The sequence below is a fragment of the Trachypithecus francoisi genome, unplaced genomic scaffold (genome assembly GCF_009764315.1).
Source record: "Trachypithecus francoisi isolate TF-2019V2 unplaced genomic scaffold, Tfra_2.0 Contig01474, whole genome shotgun sequence".
Lineage (NCBI taxonomy): Eukaryota > Metazoa > Chordata > Mammalia > Primates > Cercopithecidae > Trachypithecus > Trachypithecus francoisi.
Window position 1 is genome coordinate 9214761 of NW_022681435.1, and position 19005 is coordinate 9233765.

Consider the following 19005-nt stretch of genomic DNA (forward strand, 5'->3'; position numbering starts at 1 on the left):
GTTTTCACCCAATCCCTAGCCTCCTCACACCTTTCCTTGTTATTTTATGGAAAGCTGGTCAAAGGTCAGAGTTGCCCAACTCCCCACACATAGTTTGGTGGTAGCATCTAATACCCAGACAAAACACGGCAAGGATTCCAATTCCAGCATATTGAAGCTTAAACACCAAATCTGGATGGAAACAGAGAATTAGCTGTTGCTAACAACCCATTGTAAATGAAAATATGATCCCGGTAATTGATTTTAAATAGTTTTTTTTTTTTTTTTGTTAAGAATCCTTGGCCGCATTTCATCAAGAATACAGAGTTTCAAAAGCGTTCATTCCAGGGTTGGATTTTTTTTTTTCCTCTTTCTTCTGGCTTAAACCCCAAATGGCCAAGATCCCAGTCTGAATAAACAGTGTGGGTGGTGACTTTTCTGTGAGGCCCAGTAGAGGATGCAATCACTTTCTTATTCAGTTCAGCATTAAATCATGTGAAACTAGCCTGATTACTCCACACAACTTTTACTCCGTAATGGAGGGTAACACAACATGTATTCTTTCTCTGCTTCTCAGGGAGAAAGAAATGAATTCTCCTAACTGCGAGTGTTTAATTATGTATAAAGTTCGTTGACCTCACAGGCGGCTGTCAGATGATCTTGCTAAGGCCTGTGAACGGCATCCCAGGAATGCAGTGATGTGGGCAGAAACCAAGTGAGTTCATGCCACCGAATGCTTTAAATGGGACCGAATCAGCAGCCGTCCAGAAAGACTCCAGCGAAAACAGAACTTTTGGATAATCAGTAATTTAATCTCAGCTAAGCATTTTGAGGCCTTCAAAAGTGATTGTTATAAATCAGAAACTCAGGAAAAATCCCATAGGGATAGGGCCCATAACGACGGGGTGAAGTAATTTTGTTTGCTGGTTATTGCCACAGCTGGCTGATAATGTATGTATTTGCAATGTTCTGTCCCCGTTTTAGAGGTAATGCTTTCTGACCTCCTGCTACTGACATTAAAAGAAAATGATGAAGCAATCCCATTCATAAATACACAGTGGGGCCTGAAGGAGTGTGCAAAGTCTAGGTTTATTTACACAGTTTTGATATAATGCAGCCTTCACATGTGTATGCAGTAACTATACCTACCTGTCAGTAAATGCCCTGAAATGTGTTCTTCCTATGCAGAGGGCTGGGTTCTCTTCTTTGGGCTAAGGGAGTGGAAGAGTACCAGCAAGATGAGCTTATGGATTGCGTGTTCTCTTTTGTCTCTACCTGGAACATCCCCATCTGTCTATTGTGAAAGGACCAGGAAACGCTGGGAGACCGGCTGGCATGTGCTTCTTGGTAACGAGAGAGCAGAGCCCCCGAGAGCTGTGGGATGGCTAACTGCAGGAACCCTGCTACTCCGGCCAGGGGAGGGGTGGGGTCATGTGAAATAGGTGGGCTTGGTGCTTCCCATAACATTTAAATTACCTGATTGGGAGTCCAATATTATGTTCCTTCAGTAGCTTTCTCACCAAACACACACTTTATCCATCCAAATATTATGCTTTTGGCTGGTAAAACTTCACAGGGTTGTATTCTAAAACAAAACTCTGCTGCATTCACGCTGGTACCTTTATTGTGATGAGTATAAAGAAAGGGAGGCTGGAATTTAGCCAATAACTTTGACACCCTGCTGGAAGCAAAATGGAAGGGGCCTCCCTTGAGCATCTCTTAGACTAACCTGAAAGTCTTGAATGTTTTTCCAAATCAGCCACCTAGGTTTTGAGTGCACGGTGTCTGTCTGCATCCAATTCGAGTTAATTCAATAGATATTTGGAAAACACAAATAATGGACAAGGCAATTCTGGTGACACAAAAATCAGGTCAGGTGCAGTGACTCATGCCTGTAATCACAGCCCTTTGGGAGGCCGAGAAGGGTGGATCACCTGAGGTCAGGAGTTCAAGACCAGCCTGGCCAACATGGTGAAACCCCATCTCTACAAAAATAAAAAATTAGCCAGCCATGGTGGCGTATACCTATAATCCCAGCTACTTGGGAGGGTAAGGCAGGAGAATCCCTTGAACCCAAGAGGTGGAGGTTGCAGTGAGCTGAGATCATGCCATTGCACTCCAGCCTGGGAGACAGAGAGAGACTCCATTTCAAAAAAAAAAAAATCAAAACAGCATGAACTCTTTATCAGGTCACATTAATCCCAACTGGGAGGATCTGGGTAGTTTTCATGCATGGAATCTTCCCAGGGTTGGGGGCTAAACCCTTAAAGGGGTTCAACAGGCCAAAGGGAAATGGAAACTCACCAAAATCTCAGTTCACACTCACATGCATTCTGGAGAAGAAGGAGATAGAATAGTCACTGAGTCCTGCTATTTCATAGCTAGGGTTCTATAATTTTATCTTGATGTTTTTGTTTGTTTGTTTTAAGACAGGGTCTCGCTCTGTCTCCCAGGCTGGAGTGCAGTGGCACAAACTTGGCTCACCACAATCTCTCCCTCCTGGGCTCAAGCGATCCTCCCACCTCAGACTCCCAAGTAGCTGGGACTACAGACGTGCCATCATGCTTGGTTAATTTTTGTATTTCTTGGTAGAGACGGGGTCTTGCCATCTTGCCCAGGCTGGTCTTGAACTCCTGGGCTCAAGTGATGCATCCAACTTGGCCTCCCAAAGTGCTGGGATTACTGCTGTGAGCCACTGCACCCAGCCTATCTTGTTTTTATAGTCCACTTGATATTTGAGGGTTTCCCACAAGAGCCTTTCTTTAAGACCCATAGCATTTAATATTACACTGTGAAGTGAAAAATCAGTAAAAAAGAAAAGGAATTCCTTCTGTCTTCCCACCCTGAAAAAGGAAGCTTTCCTTCAAATCTTCAAAAATTTTCTGTAAATATGATCATCCCCATAGTTACAGGGGATGTATGCTTCTAGATAAAGGAATCTGGACACAAAGTAATATCCTAAATCACTTCCACTCTTTGGATACTACAATTTATAAAATTCCATAAAGGAAATTAGCCTGATTTCTCATGAAGTTCCCTGTTGGGAAATCACTGTGTGCCACAGTTACGGAAGCAATATCTTTGTGCATTTCCCAATTCCCTGCCTTTGTCGGAGGCTCTCATCATCTCTGAACTACCACAACAATTTAGCTATTTCGTGTCTGTAGTATGTGCTGTATTCTGCCTGGTCAGATGTAAAGATGAATACATGACTTGTCTCTGTTATTTGAGTACATAACTTGTCTCTGTTACATTATAAGTTCTTGGAAATTAGAGACTGATGTACTTATCTTTACATTCCCCAGTGTCATTAACAGGGTTGGTGTCCATTAAAAGAATGAACAAATGAGTCAGTAAATAAATACCGTGAAAATGTCTATAGCACGGGTTGGAAAATGTTTTCAGTGAAAAACCAGATAGTAAATATCTTAAGCCATATGGTCTCTATCATAATTACTCAACTCTGATGTTGCAGTGTGAAAGCAGACATAGACAATACATAGCAAATGGGCATGGCTATGTTCCAATAAAACTTTATTTATAAAAGCACGCGGTGAGCAAGATTTGGCCCACGGGCCATAGCTTTCTAACTCCTGATCTTTGGTGATTATCCTTGCTGTAAACCTCAGTATATTCTTTATGATTTTACATAGCACTTGTTATTTTCAATAATGAGACAAAGTACAGAAAACATAAATGTTACAGGGTTGTTTTGGAACTCTATAGCAATAAATTCACTTAAAAACAAACCATAAAGCATGCATGGAAATTAGCTGTCCCATCAAGTATATTTCATGGTCACCTATTTTGAATATTGTATTCCTTTAAAAGGAGAAATTCTCATCCCAAGAAATAAGGGTAGTAGTTTTGCCATTTACATCATCATGACTGAGATAACTTGATATGATAAGATCTCAGAGTTATTGAGTGAAGGGTCTGGTGCTAGGTCATGCTGAACTTGACACTCTCCTGGGAAAGGGGAAGAAATGTTCCCCCATCCTGCTGTCCAGCAGATCATCTGGTCTCTAATTTTACTGCTAAAATCCTTCCCAAGGTTATTAATGCAGAAGATACTCCTTTTTCTTGATAACCCTCTGGAAAATATCCAGCTAGAAAGAGCACAACAGAGTCTCAAAAGCTCAGCAAACACACAGAAAAGTCAAGAGTAACTACGAGAATTTGATGAAAACAAGATGTCCCAGCCTGCCACCCTGGCCTGATTTGAGAGTGCCTTGCCTGTCATTACTCTTGCCTTGCTATCAGGTCACCTTTCATATAAAATACAATTTTAAAAAGGAGTTGGATTTGAATTGTGGTCGACACAAACAGAATGCAAAGTCCTAGGTCAATTGCTTGGTTTGGAACAAATTCAACTAGTCCTTTTTGCGGTATGAGAAAATATACAACAAACAATGTACCAGTGGGCACCCCGGCTGACATTTTCTGAGATGGGTTACTCCGAGGTGTGGATCTTCAAACTACGTCAGCCATCCACAGGTTATGATGAAACAGTTCTACAGATTTCTTCTAAGAAGGGAAAAAAAAATGAAATTTGGGTCTTTCCATTATACCAAACTTCTCCTCAATACCAGACCAAGTAATGGGACGAATTCTGTGCCTTAAGAAAATGAGAAAACTGAGGCTTGGAAATGGAAGATGCCATGAGGCAGTCAAAAGATCTGAGCTCACATCTACCACATTCAACCCATGTGACATGAGGCAGATTATCTGACTTTAATGTCACTTGATGTCCTAATTTTCAATGCAGGGCTGGGATATACACATTATTGAGGAGAAATCAGAGAACACGTAATATAGAGCCCAATTTATTGCAACAAACCCTGAGACCCTATTGTGTGCCGGTGTTGGAGAGTGGAAAACGGCTGTCAGGGATTCTAAGCATACAGTAGGTGAGCATTCCATGGGGAGACCATAGCATATTGCTTTTTTTGCAACACTCCAGTGCCCAACTATCCTGAGTTCCTCTCTTCTGTTTATTGAATTTCCTCCCCTGCCAGTTCACCACAATCCCTTATTACCAGTCCCTCCTCATTAAAACATTCCCCCTCTTCCCTGCCACAAAACAAGAAGGACATTCTCATCATTCTCCAGAACAGGGCTGTAGCAAACAACTTCATGTATGTCAAGTGGTACGATTTATACCAACTTAATTCATATTAGATAAAATTTCAAATTGCTGAAAATGTACGTGGCAATGGCATATAGGAATCTTACTGCAATCTTGGTTTGGGGTAAGATGTATAAAAATAAAGACAAGAGTTTGAAAGAGGGATCAGGTGGAGAGGATAGTGAAAGGGAATGGAGAGGCACTGGAATATTGTGAAATGCCCCAAAAGGTTGTTTACAGTAATTTAGGACAAATTCCTACACCTCAGTTACGGTAGTCTTCAAGTAACTTGGATTGAGTAAGGTATGTTCTTCAAGGTGAAAATCACTGAATATGAAGTGCAAATTCATCAGCATCTGTACTATTCACAATAGCAAAGACACGGAACCAACCTCAATGCCCATCAATGATAGACTAGATAAAGAAAATTTGGTACATATACACCATGGAATGAATACTTACTATACAGCCATAAAAAAGAATGAGATCGTGTCTTTTGCAGGAACATGGAGGGAGCTGGAGGCTATTATCCTGAGTAAACTAACATCAGGAACAGAAAACCAAATACTGCATGTTCGTACTTGTAAGTGGGAGCTAACTGATGAGAACATATGGACACATACAAGGGAACAACACACATTGGGATCTATCAGAGTGTGAAGGGTGGGAGGAGGGAGAGGATCAGGAAAAATAACTAATGGGTACTGGGCTTAATACCTGGGTGACAAAATAATCTGTACAACAAAGCCCCAGGACACAAGTGTATCTATGTAACAAACCTGCACATGTGCCTCTGAACTTAAAATAGAAGTTAAATTTAAAAATAAAAATTAACATAAAAAAATTCGCCAGCATCCCACTGTGAAGTCTGTGTAGGGAGGAGGGGTAATGTCCCAGGGTGAGGGCTGAAACTCTTTGCTCATAATCCTCTCCTGCTCCCACCCCGGGGAATCGAGCATGGCACTCTGTAGAGAACACCTGATCTCCATTTCCTTTAAAATAGCCTCTTAAGCTGTGTTTACAGAACACAAACCAATGGCTCAAGAGAAAAAATATGAGTAGGTCAAGGGACTAATATGACAAATTTTCAGTTCAATCTAGCATCGAGATAGATGCTCTTGATGTCCTCTGAGGCTTCATGAGAACAGTATCTGCTCCTCTCTTCTGGCTTTCAACTTCATTATTACTGAAAACTTCTACTTGAAATACAAAATATTGGAAGAGTCACTCTCAAGATTTCTAGAAGTTTTGTGGCCGGGTGCAGTGGTTCACGTCTATAATCCTAACACTTTGAGAGACTGAGGCGGGTGGATCACTTGAGGTCAGGAGTTTGAGACCAGCCTGTCCAACGTAGTGAGACCTCATCTCTATTAAAAAATTAGGCCGGGCACGGTGGCTCACACTTGTAATCCCAACACTTTGGGCGGCCGAGGTGGGTGGATCATGAGGTGAGGAATTCAAGACCAGCCTGGCCAAGATGGTGAAACCCTGTCTCTACTAAAAATACAAAAATTAGCTGGGCATGTTGGCGGGCACCTGTAATCCCAGCTACTTGGGAAGCTGAGGCAGGAGAATCACCTGAACCCGGGAGGTGGAGGTTGCAGTGAGCCGAGATCACGCCACTGCACTCCAGCCTGGGCGACAGAGCAAGACTCCGTCTCAAGAACAACAACAACAAATATAAAAATTAGCCAGGCATGGTGGCCGGCGCCTGTAATCCCTGCTACTCAGGAGGTTGAGGCAGGAGAATCACTTGAATCTAGGAGGCGGAGGTTGCAGTGAGCCAAGATCATGCGGCTTCACTCCAGCCTGGGTGACAGAGCAAGACTATCAAAAAAAAATTTTTTTCCAGAAGTTTCGTTTGGCAGAGTAAATGGATTCCCCTTATCAGTATGTCTAGAATAATCCAGGTAAAATGTTACTGCAACCAATTGTTCTAAAGTTAACTTCTCTGGTGTGCTACTTCAGCATTGAGAAACAGGACCAGATGAGTTCATTTCATCCACCCTGGGTAGCATTCCGGGCAGAGCAAACAGAAAATCTCAAGGAAAGAAAGAAACTTTCAGAGCCTGCTTTGGGCCTCTTTGGATTCCTTTTTTAAGCATTACAAGATTGGTCCTAGGCCACAGATGCAGTTTTTGGATGTCAGATCCACCAGACAGATGTTTTCCCTTAAAGCTGTTGTCTCTCTCTCAATCTGTTTATAGCGTGTTTCCATTTCAGCCTGCACCTTACTTAAGTTCTCACTGCTAACTGCATATCCTAAAGGTTTCTTGCCTCCACACACAAAGGGCTATTTTTCTATCATGTGTTCTGTTTTCCATAAGGAAGCACCCACTCTTCAGGTAACCTGTTAACCCATTACTGGTGTATCTGCTTCCTGGGCTATCTTCGAGAAACGTGGCAAATGCTCCATATATATATTATTAATCTCCCAAGTTGTGTGGTGCCAGAAAGAGTTTTCTTCTTAGAAATAAACTATTCAGGCCACATGACCGGCCTTAGCTTCTTAAACCAATTGAGCATCCACTGATGAACTCTCAGAATGTGGTCAGGGTTACATATTCAAACCTGTGTTTTTTGGTTCTGAGCTTGTAGACGGTCTTCATACAAGTCAGACCAAGGAACTCCATTTCTACATCAATTAAGCAGATTCTCAGTGCCAATAGATTTCAATAGATTTCAAAGACTCATCCACCTTCTCTCACTATAGATTTTTCCAGAATACGATTCAGACTAAAAGCAGGATAGCATCTGCTGCCATTTCTCATACATAAAAGTACAGGGAGACAAGGAAATTTCTTGGTAAGGATGGAATACCCCTGTGTCCCGATGGCGGTGGTGGTTACAGGAATCTGGACATGGGGTGAAATACATGCACACATACAAACCAGTGAAGATAAACCATGGTGAAATCTGTGTAAGGCCTGGACTAATACTAACGTCAGTTTCCTGGTATTGATAATGTAATGCTATGTACATGATACCATTTACTATTGTTATGCAAGATGTTACCATTCAGGAAGCTGGATGAAGAGTACATGGGCCCTCTCTGTACTATTTTTGCAACTTCCTGCAAGTCTATAATTATTGCAAAATAAAAGTTTTTAAAGTTCTATGAGAAAGTTACTGCCTATAAGGCAGTAGCTTGCCCAACTTAGCCTGATTGAATTTGAAGCTCTAAACTGCTTCTCTCTTCTACTCACAGCATTTTTAAGTATTTTCCACAACTTTCCTCTAAGAAGTGGAGTCTGCCGACTTTCTAATCTGTGAAAGGTAGCCTCTGTCAATATCAGAGCTCTAGAGAGTGGGTGGGGTGGGATCAACAGGTTTTTGAAAGGTTCACACTGGGTTCACCAGCATCCTGCATTACAACGAGCATTCTAACAAAACAGCATCTTTCAGCCATTTTGTGGATGTTCCCAATGACCTAGATATTTAAAGAGGCATTGGATCATAGTCCCAAATGGCAAACATATACATGAAGCCATTCAGTAAGGAACAGAAATGGGACAGGAGTCCATTTGTTCTTCCTTCTGTCTCCAAGTTTTTCCTCAGAACTTCTCAGGGCTGGCTCCTCATCTCACAGGTCTCAAGCCAAAGCAACAGGTCCTGCGAAACTCATATTTAAACTAGCCTTCCCGCTGTATTAGTCTGTGTTGACGCTGCTGGTAAAGATATACCCGAGACTGTGTAATTTACAAAGAAAATTGTAAATCACAATCATGGTGGAAGGCGAAAGACATGGCGGCAGACAAGAGAAAATAACAGAACTTGTGCGGCAAACTCCCCTTTATAAAACCATCAGGTCTCATGAGACTTATTCATTATCACGACAACAGCACAGGAAAGACTGGTCCCCATGATTCAATTACATCCTACCTGGTCCCTCCCATGACACATGGGAGCTACAGTTCAAGATGAAATTTGGGTGAGGACACAGCCAAACCATATCACTGCCCTCCCCAGTTACACCATACATTATCCATTTTGTTGTCTGCTACATCCTTATTTTTCGATTTTACTTATTTATTGCCCATGTAGCACCATGAGAAGTGTGTCCCTTTGCTCAGACTGTGTCCCCAGCACCTAGGAAAGTGTGCTATTTGTTGACTGAAAGACTGAAGAAATGAATGAAACATTCCTAAAGCCATGGCCCATTCTTAGACGATGGTGATTGTCAAACATGCAGGTCATTATTAAATGACACACAGCCTCAATTAATGATCACCTAGTCTAGTTTATGTAGGTAACCATCATTTTTATGTTTGGCTAAGAGAATAAGACAAATTTGAGTGATGTCTTCAACACTAGCAGCTGAGCTCAAGTGCTATGGGGAATCCCAATGAAAAACCATGATTCCTGTTGAATTTTCTGACTGGGCTAGAAAGAGATCAATAGGTAAGTAGATAGATGGGGAGATATGAATGAACATATACTCAAGTATACATACACATGCACATTTTTTCCTCTTTGAAGATGCAACAGGATCTTTTTTTTTTTTTTTTTTGAGACGAAGTTTTACTCTGTTGCCCAGGCTGCAATGCAGTGATGCGATCTTGGCTCACTGCAACCTCCGCCTTCCAGGTTCAAGCAATTCTCCTGCCTAAGCCTCCCGAGTAGCTGGGATTATAGCTGCCCGCCACCACGCCCAGCTAATTCTGTATTTTTAGTAGAGACAGGATTTTGCCATGTTGGCCAGGCTGGTCTTGAACTCCTGACCTCGGGTGATCCGCCCACCTCGGCCTCCCAAAGTACTGGGATTACAAGTGTGAGCCACTGTGCCCGGCCACAATAGGATCTTGGTACTTCCTTTATCCTTGCAAGTCAACCTGCAATGAATGGAAATCCTCTACTAGGAGAAGAACCAGAAAAACATCAGGGAGATAGGTTTTCTGGGCATAGGTAGGCAAAGAATTAGGGAGAAGGAGCTCCCTGTTGTGGCTGGTGGAGAGTGTCCTGAATGGTGTCATCACCTCCACTGTCTGGACTCACAAGGTCGTGAGAGGTCAGGAGTGAGGGATACCCTGTCACCAAGCCACCATTCCAGTGCCAAACTGGCCTCCCCATCATATCACATCAATGTTTAAAAGAGGAGAGGCTTCAGATAATCTACCATGCCCAAGATGTCGTAAGAAAACTTAGAGGGTTATGTTTGTAGACATAGTGAAATATTTATTTTTAAATTACTAACCTTACATGCATCTGCTTTAGCGAGGAAAAAAAAAATTCCCCCAAAAGACTCCTTCAAAATCATGGGAATAAGAAAAAAAGAGGCCAGTGACCCCATAACTTTAAAAGTATACATAGTGCCAAGCAGCCCAAAAGTTAGTCTTCTGATACCAGAGTCAGCATGTGCTGACTGACTCCCCTTCATTTCACGCTTCTCTTAAAAGAAAACAGGCTGGATTGTTTCAGTAAATAACAAAAGGTCAGAAAAATGCTACTCACAACATGAGCAAAATAACTGCTCAATCTGCCAAAATGTTTCCAAAGGCCTAACAGGCAGAAAAATCCAGTGGTGAAATAATCCACGGATCTGACCGGTGAGAAAAGGTCCTTCCCAGTAAAACCTGCCATCAGGCGTCTGGCTCGTCTTTCATCAATGAGAAATAAAAACAAACTACATCGTCAGGTTCCACCAACATTGAGATGCCATGTCCTTCACAGTAAAGCAAGGTTGTCTACTACATAGTTTTTAGACTTCTTGCCTTAGATTATATTTTGACTTTAAGGCCAAGTGTAGAAATGGTGGTCAAATAACTATGCACTCAAAAACAAAGTCCGAAGAGTCCATTTTGTAAAATCTCCTCCTGAATGAAACTTCCTATTGGTTTAGCTCCTATGTTCATTTCCTCTGCAGAATTTCTCTGTGGTGAACTGGATGCTAATACCATTATAAGAGCTTCATAGAGAGACAGAGAATAAGCACATCCAAGACAGAAGTCAGGACTCTGCACCCTGGGGATACTGCCTCAACTGAATCTGCATCAATAATTCGGTGGGATGTTGTCTCCCCCAAGGCATCCCTGCTATTGGCCATGTAGACAATGCCACCACTAATGGCTTATTGCCAGCCTTGTTGCAGAGACGGGATCTTATCCGTCTCTGCCTTCCACAGGACCTTGGGAGGTCAGCGCTCAGCACATTCATTGGGTTGAGTCAATGCCCCCATATTGTACCTCATTCTTGGTTTAAAACCACAGAGCAGCATTTCACAGGGTATTTTCCATGACATACTGGTCCTGTAAGATGCTACTTGGGTGCAACGTAATTCTGATTCCATGAAGAAATAAGCTTTAGAAATGCTTCGTACTATGACTACATTCCCCAGTTTCAGAATCATCATGCATATGGGCATATTAAAGAATCAGAGAAGTCCTGCAGGAAAGAAACCTGGTGAAGTTAGCATTTCCCAAATGCTTTTCAGAAACCTTTTTTTCAATTAACACCTGTTCCCATCCTCAGCAACCAGTGTTTTGGAGACAGCATCCTGGGGAACATTACCTTGAAATAGTTTCCAATTCATGTCTAATCATATTTAATGTGTCACTAAGTCCAATTGGTTCTTCCTTCACCATATATGATTGTGGTCAGTCCTGTCCATTTAACACCCTTTAGTCTTTAACTTAATGCTTCATAGTATCATAGCATCACAGAAGGATAGATCTGGAACTGCTTTAGAAATAATCATAAAGTAAAGGTCAACTGGCCAAGTGTGGTGGCTCACACCTGTAATCCCAGCACTCTGGGAGGCCAAGGCAGGTGGATCACTTGAGATCAGGAGTTCAAGACTAGCCTTGCCAACATGGTGAAACCCAGTCTCTACTAAAAATGCCAAAAACATCACCTGGACATGGTGGTGCGTGATGTAGCCCCAGCTACTTGGGAGGCTGAGGCAGGAGAATTGCTTGAACACAGGATGCGGAGGTTGCAGTGAGCTGAGATGCACCACTGCACTCCAGCCTGCGTGATGGAGTAAGACTCCACCTCAAAAAAAAAAAAAAAAAAAAAAAAGTCAAGCTCTAAATTTAACAGAGGAGTTAACCAAGACCCCCAAGGTGAAGGGACATGCCTAAGATATCACAACATGACGTGTTTGACTCACTGAAAACAATGGTAGTTTCAGGCACTACTCTGCCTCCCCGTCTACTCGGTGGACAGGAATTAGAGCAGCAGCCCTCCAGTGTGTAAGGAAAGGGAAGCCAGTGCTGTGGAGCACCCACCGAATGCCGCACCGCACACTTGCACATACATCCTCTCACTTCAACTCAGCAACAACTCTGCAGGGCGGGTATTTTACAGACCAGGAAGCCCAAGACCACACAGTAAGCAAGTAGCTGTGCCAGGATCTGAGCCAAGAACAGTTTGACTCCAAAGCATATACTCCTGCTAGTGTATTATAGTCCCTCTCGACAAGGAGGCCCTCGATAAAAGCACACTGAATCACATAGTAAACTAGGAACTGCACATCTGAAGTTAGTGGCTGCAACTATTACCGCTACTGCAAAGGAGAACATATAGTGAGTCTTTGGTTTTCCATCAAAATAGGGTATCATCTGTGAATGTAGGAAACAGTGAATTTTTACCATTCATGAAAAGTGAATAAGTTAATTAAGTCATAAAAACTAATTGAGGGTATTACTGAATACCACAAATAATATACCTGCAAACTTTTACAGGACCATTTAATGTTAGGGTTTGTTGGCTTCTCCTGTCAAGTCATTTTTGATGGTTGGTTATTTTTCATGAAATCTACAATGGGCACAAGCCCAGTTAATATGATGACGATGATGATGGCTTATTTTCATTGTATACACAAGAACATACACTATTCAAAGCTGTTGGAGTATTAATGGAGAATGGAAACTTTCTCCAGGGATAGTCAATTGATAAACTCTAAGAGTACCCTTTTTCATATTCATCTTTCCATAATCCATATTTAAAAATTCAAACTTCTTTATTTGCATCTTTTGAGGTACTTTGAATACTGTTAAGTGATTTTTCTTCCCACTTACTAGGAAAATAGATGTCTTATGAAGAATTTCTGAAACAAACATGTGGTCCATAAGTCCAAGTAAAATATTTTAAAAAACAACAACAAACCAATAAACAGCAAATAATAATGGTCACAAATCCATGAATAATCAAATTTAGTAAAATATTGACATGCAAGGATTTTTATTGCTTATCACAGTCACTAACATGCAACCCAGCTTATGGATACCACGGAGTTCCAATATTGGTGGGTGGGGATATTTTTAATTTTAGTATTTAAAAGTTGTAGGGGAGAGAGAAATGGCTTCCCTCCACCACTCTGGGTTTCTTGGCCGGGCTATGAATTGACGTAAGACAAATTAACAGAAGGAAACCCCATATTTAATAATGTAAGTGCACATGGGAGTCCCACAAAATATGAGACTTGAAGTAGGGTCAGATGGTTGAAGCTCATTTAGCATCCTGAGCTATGGAAAGGAATAGGGACTTGGGGCTTCTGGGGGTGGTGGGGACACAAGCTGTGGGTTGATGAGGGGAGGCTCTGTATGGTGGGTCAAGGGTGTCTTGTTATGCAGAGAGTCTCTCAGGTACTAGAAATTATATTGGAACAGTACTCGGAAAAGGAGGTGATAGTCTGGTGTGGCATGTCCTGAGCCCCTACAAAGTCAACCATGACTGTGTAACCTTAAGAAAAAGAGTGACTAACACTAAGGAAGGTTTTTTTTTCCTTCTTTTTTTTTTTTTAGACGTAGTTTATCTCTTGTTGCCCAGGCTGGAGTGCAATGGCATGATCTTGGCTCACTACAAACTCCACCTTCTGGGTTCAAGCGATTCTCCTGCCTCAGCTTCCCGAGTAGCTGGGATTACAAGTGCCTGCCACCACGCCCAGCTAATGTTTGTATTTTTAGTAGAGATGGGGTTTCACCATGTTGGCCAGGCTGGTCTCAAACTCCTGACCTCAGGTGATCTACACATGTCAGCCTCCCAAAGTGCTGGGATTACAGGCATGAGCCACTGCACCCAGCCCAAATATTATATCTGATTGCCAAGACAACATTTTTATTCAATCTTAAGTATGCAACTTTAGCATTAAAGTATGCAAAGAAGCCACAAGGATAGATTTATGTCTCTACCAATCTTTTAGTCCTCAAATATAAGTAATCCTAATATTCCTAATATCTTAAAAAAGACACTAATGATATCTTCATTCACTAAGATTATTAGATATAGTGAAGTGAATATTTAGAAGAAAACAGAACCTGTTAAAACTTGAACATTCGTGTCACATGTTGATAGAAAATTCGCTTTTGAAAGCCAATTAGAAACAGCACCTCTTTGAGTTTTATTTCCTCACTTTCTGCATATGTCCTCATATCTTAGTGGGAGAGGTCTTACCAAAAAATAGTATTTTACTTCTTTCCATACCTATTTATATGGTTTGGCTGTGTCCCCATCCAAATCTCATTTTGAATTGTAACTCCCACAATTCCCCATGTTGTGGGAGGAACCTGGTGGGAGGTGACTGAATTATGGGGGTGGGTCTTTCTGCACTGTTCTCATGATAATGAATGAATCTCACAAGATGTGATGGTTTTAAAAATGGGAGTTCCCTGCACAAGTTCTCTCTTTGCCTGCCACCATCCATGTAAGACGTGACTTGCTCCTCTTCTCTTGTCTGCCACCATGTGAGATGTGCCTTTCACCATCCACTGTGATTGTGAGGCCTCCCCAGCCACGTGGAACTGTATGTCCAATAAATCTCTTTCTTCTGTAAATTGTCCAGTCTCAGGTATGTCTTTATCAGCAGCGTGAAAACAGACTGACACACTATGTTAATTTGATGGGGTCAGTTCTGCATTGGTTGTGCATAGGAGCAACCCTGCACAGAGAAACAGATCAGGTCTGAAACTAGAATAGAGTAGGTAGCAAGCAGAAAGTAGAAGAGCAAGCAAAATAAATAAGTTCCTAGCATCTGCTATTTCCTGATCTTAAAAAAGTGAATGCACAGACAACAGACACCAACTCTGTACACAAAAACACACTTTAATGTTAACTAGAATTATTCCTCGGATGCACACAGTTTGCTTTTGTTTGTGCATTGTACAGCTGCTGCTTACATAGTGTTTATGACATACCTGGCACTGTTCTAAGCAGTTAACTCATAAACGCATCTAAAGTTCACAGCAGCCCTATGAGGAAAATGCTGTAATACATGGCACTTAACAGATGAGCAGAAGGAGCTCCAGAAAAGCCTGGGTAGGAAAGGGCAGAGCAGAGGTTTGAATCCAGGCAGACCAGCGCCAGTCCACACTGCTCACACCTGACACTACACTGACCGCCTATGAAGTCTGCTGTGCTTACTCTGCTGACATGCTTGGAAAAGAAACATATTCTAAGTAGTTAATAATCAATCATTTCCCATAAAAAAATATATTGCAACATTCAGAAAAGGGTTAAAATATTCTGTAATCCTACCACTATATCACATAGCTGGGGTAGCCTAATCACCAGAGAGACTTTATGAAAGAGGTTTCTGAGTCCTATTTCAAAACATCAGTGACTAGGGCAAAACCCCTCCCTAAACCTAAGCCGTTTACAGTATAAATTTGGGAAGGAAACTATCTGAGATGGCCGTTGGAGATTTCTACTAGAACAATTTGATTATTTCTTTTACAGTCTACATATGAATAATTGAATCATTTAGTTGCAGGAGTTAAAAGACTTGTCTGTGTTTAGAAAAATGAGATTTTTATTTGGGATTCCCCAGTATATTAGAAAGATGATTCTCAGTAAATTGTGGGCAAGAAGGAAATAATATACATATTTGTGGCCATGAGAGCTAACCAGAAAAAAAAAAAAAAGAAAAAGAAAGAAAGAAACTCTCTGGACTCGCACAGTTCCAAAAACTGCTGAGTGTTTTCTTTTTGTTTTTTTTTTCCACCCTACTAAGCATTTCTCTCTTATCGAGGAGGATTCATTTCCCACCTGTGTCTTTTACGTTCTTGAAATACATATAAAGTTGGTGTTTATTTTCTACCCACTGAAATCTTGTTCAAGTTATTCTTTCTTTGGTCTCTACTTTCAGAAGTCACAACTTGTTTTGAAAACGTTAGCATGAGAGAAGGCTTCTTCTTATGTACCACAAACTCTCAACTATTTAGAATGTTTGCTCAGGAGGTAAAGAGATGCCTGGTGGCTTTTCTGCTTTATAACAATGGCCATGTATATAACATGACTGGACAAAACCAAAAATGTGCTTAGACAGAGTTCCTTCTTCCTGGACGGGCAAGGTGGCTCACGTCTGTAATCACAACACTTTGGGAGGCTGAGGCGGGTGGAATACTTGAGGTCAGGAGTTCGAGACCAGCCTGGGCAGCATAGTGAAACCCTGTCGTTGCTAAAATACAAAAAAAAAAAAAAAAATCTGGGGGTGATGGTGCACTCCTGTGATCTCAGCTACCTGGGAGGCTGAGGTGGGAGGATCGCTTGAACCAGGGAGGCAGAGGTTGCAGTGAGCCAAAATCATGCCACTGCACTCAAGCCTGGGCAACAGAGCGAGACCTTGCCTTAAAAAAAAAAAAAAAAAAAAAAGAATTCCTTCTTCTTCTGATGAGTGCTTCTCATCATTAGGGTCACAATCATCAATGCCAGTTTTTTATAGCCCAATGTTATTTGAAACGTCCAAATGCTTGTGTTATAAATTAATACATGTATTTAAAATATGGGTTATAGAAAAAATACCATATGTAGTGGTCCAGACCTTTGAGTTGTACTGTCCTTGTTCTTCACATGGAGTATTAGATTTCAACTACAATGAAGATCATATCTTCAAGTAGATTGCCAGAAGGCACCATACTGGAAGCTCACGGGTAGTGCACTCTGTTCAATGAGGGCAGAAAGACAGTGACATATGAGGTCTTCCAAAGGTGCCATGGAATGCAGGCAGAGATGAAATGTGGAGCAGAAAGAATGCAAAGCTGCAAAACACAGGCCGTGTCTGTACGTGGATCTGGTCCTTGGATTGCAGAGCCTGCTGTTGTGTGCATAGACCTGGCAAGTGTATGGTTGCAAGTTTGATTCTGATGAAGGGCATTTAGAAGAAAGAAAGGATGAAAGACAACAGAAAGGAGTTAACATCATGACGTCCATTTTACTGATGGCATGGCTGAGGTCCAAAAGAGTTAAGTGACATAGAGCTAGAGCAGAATAAGGTCAGCACTTGTCACCTTCTCTAGTTCCATAATTCATAACTTTTCTGTAGTATGTGTTCCTGGTCACCAGTAAAATGGGATGACAGTGTGGACAGCTTGATCCAAACCATTACTTCTGATAAACACATCAAACTCAGGGATGCTGCTGGTTCAGAGCTGCTTCCTCCTCTCTGGGGACTGGCCTATGTCCCAGGGGCTCAAACGTATTACTACCTTTTTATCCTTACAATGAAACCTTGAGGGACACGACTGTCTACACTTCTAATTGGAAAGCATATCTGATTCATTCAAATGTTCAAAAACTGAAGTGGCCTAGAGTGGAATCCTAAAAGTTGAGAGTATGGACTCAGGGAAATGCCGTTCATTAGCCAGGATAAGCGATGTGGTTTGAAAGGACTGGACTTCCTTTTCTCACTTTGCAATTGACCTGCTGACTAAACTTGGGCTACTCACTTCTTAACCTCGGTCTGTCTTGGATCTCCCTTGTGCAAAAAACATGGGAAGACAATATCTAACTGCCTCTCAGGGATGTTGTGAAGAGGACCTCATCGATGTTTTAAACCACGTGGTCCTAGGAAGGTGCTATATATTGCCATCATTAAAATCACCTGTGGTTGGCTGCAGCCACACACACACACAGACATTTCTTAACAACAACAAAAAAAGGAAATTAATTTTCTTCTTATTTGAAGGGATTTCACAAAACTTCCTATTAAAGCATTAACATTTTGAAAACTGAATTCAATTCAATGTGACAAGGGTATGACTGATAATGGTGATAACCCAATCTTAATCCCAATCTCTTCTTCCTTAAGGAGAGAAAGGATTTTACCTAATGGTTGATTAATCAAATATAGTTGATGGGATACATATAGTCAATAATATCCCATTTCAGACTTAGTTTAGTCAAAGAAGATTAGAAAAGTGGTGTCATTGTGCATTGGTTAAATGCTTAAGTTTTACCAGTTATATTACCTCAAGATGGTAAAATATATATGGGCAGACAACTTTATGGAAATAAATTATTATTACTTGAGACCGAGGCTTGCTCTGTCGCCCAGGCTTGAGTACAGTGGTGTGATCTCAGCTCACTGTAACCTCCACCTTCTGGATTCAAGCGATTCTTCTGCCACAGCTTCCTAAGTAACTGGGACTACAGGTGTGCACCACCACACCCGGCTAATTTTTGTATTTTTAGTACAGATGGGGTTTCACCATGTTGGCCAGGCTGGTCTCGAACTTCTGACCTTCAGTGATCCACCCACCTTGGCCTCCCAAAGTGCTGGGATTACAGGCATAAGCCACCATGCCCGGCCAACTTTATGGAAATAAGAGAATGAAAGTGTGACTTACTCAAGGGCTACATATATAAAGGTGACAGATCTATATGTATCTACTTAAATTCATGCCAACACAGCACATGTTGAGCATGAATTTGTGCGCTAGCTCAGCTTACAAATGACTAAGACTAGGGGCATGTAGCAAGGGGTCTGGGGGTCCACTTACAGTTTGTGGTCACAAAATAGGGCAATCCAACCCTCCCACTCCACATAAAGCCTGCCCGCTTCTCCTGCACATCTTCCATACCAGGTCCCAATGAATTAACCTAACCATCTACAGAGTAAGCACAGACATTAACAGTATGTTCTACCCTATTAAAACCAGATACATGGCCACTAAACAAGGTTG

At 41.6% G+C, this 19005-nt stretch overlaps 1 protein-coding gene across 3 annotated transcripts in view; it reads right to left on the reverse strand.

Moving 5' to 3' along the window:
* BCL2 (BCL2 apoptosis regulator) overlaps positions 1-19005 on the reverse strand; it is a 200071-nt gene that overhangs the window by 116129 nt on the left and 64937 nt on the right. Inside the window, exon 3 of one of the 3 annotated variants that reach the window (XM_033239239.1) lies at positions 2581-4506. The exons of the other annotated variants lie outside the window; for them this stretch is intronic. Within the exon in view, the coding sequence (XP_033095130.1) occupies positions 4453-4506 (54 nt within the window). The 3' untranslated portion in view covers positions 2581-4452. Of the gene's footprint in view, positions 1-2580; positions 4507-19005 lie in introns of those variants that run through there. 3 annotated transcript variants of the gene reach the window in all.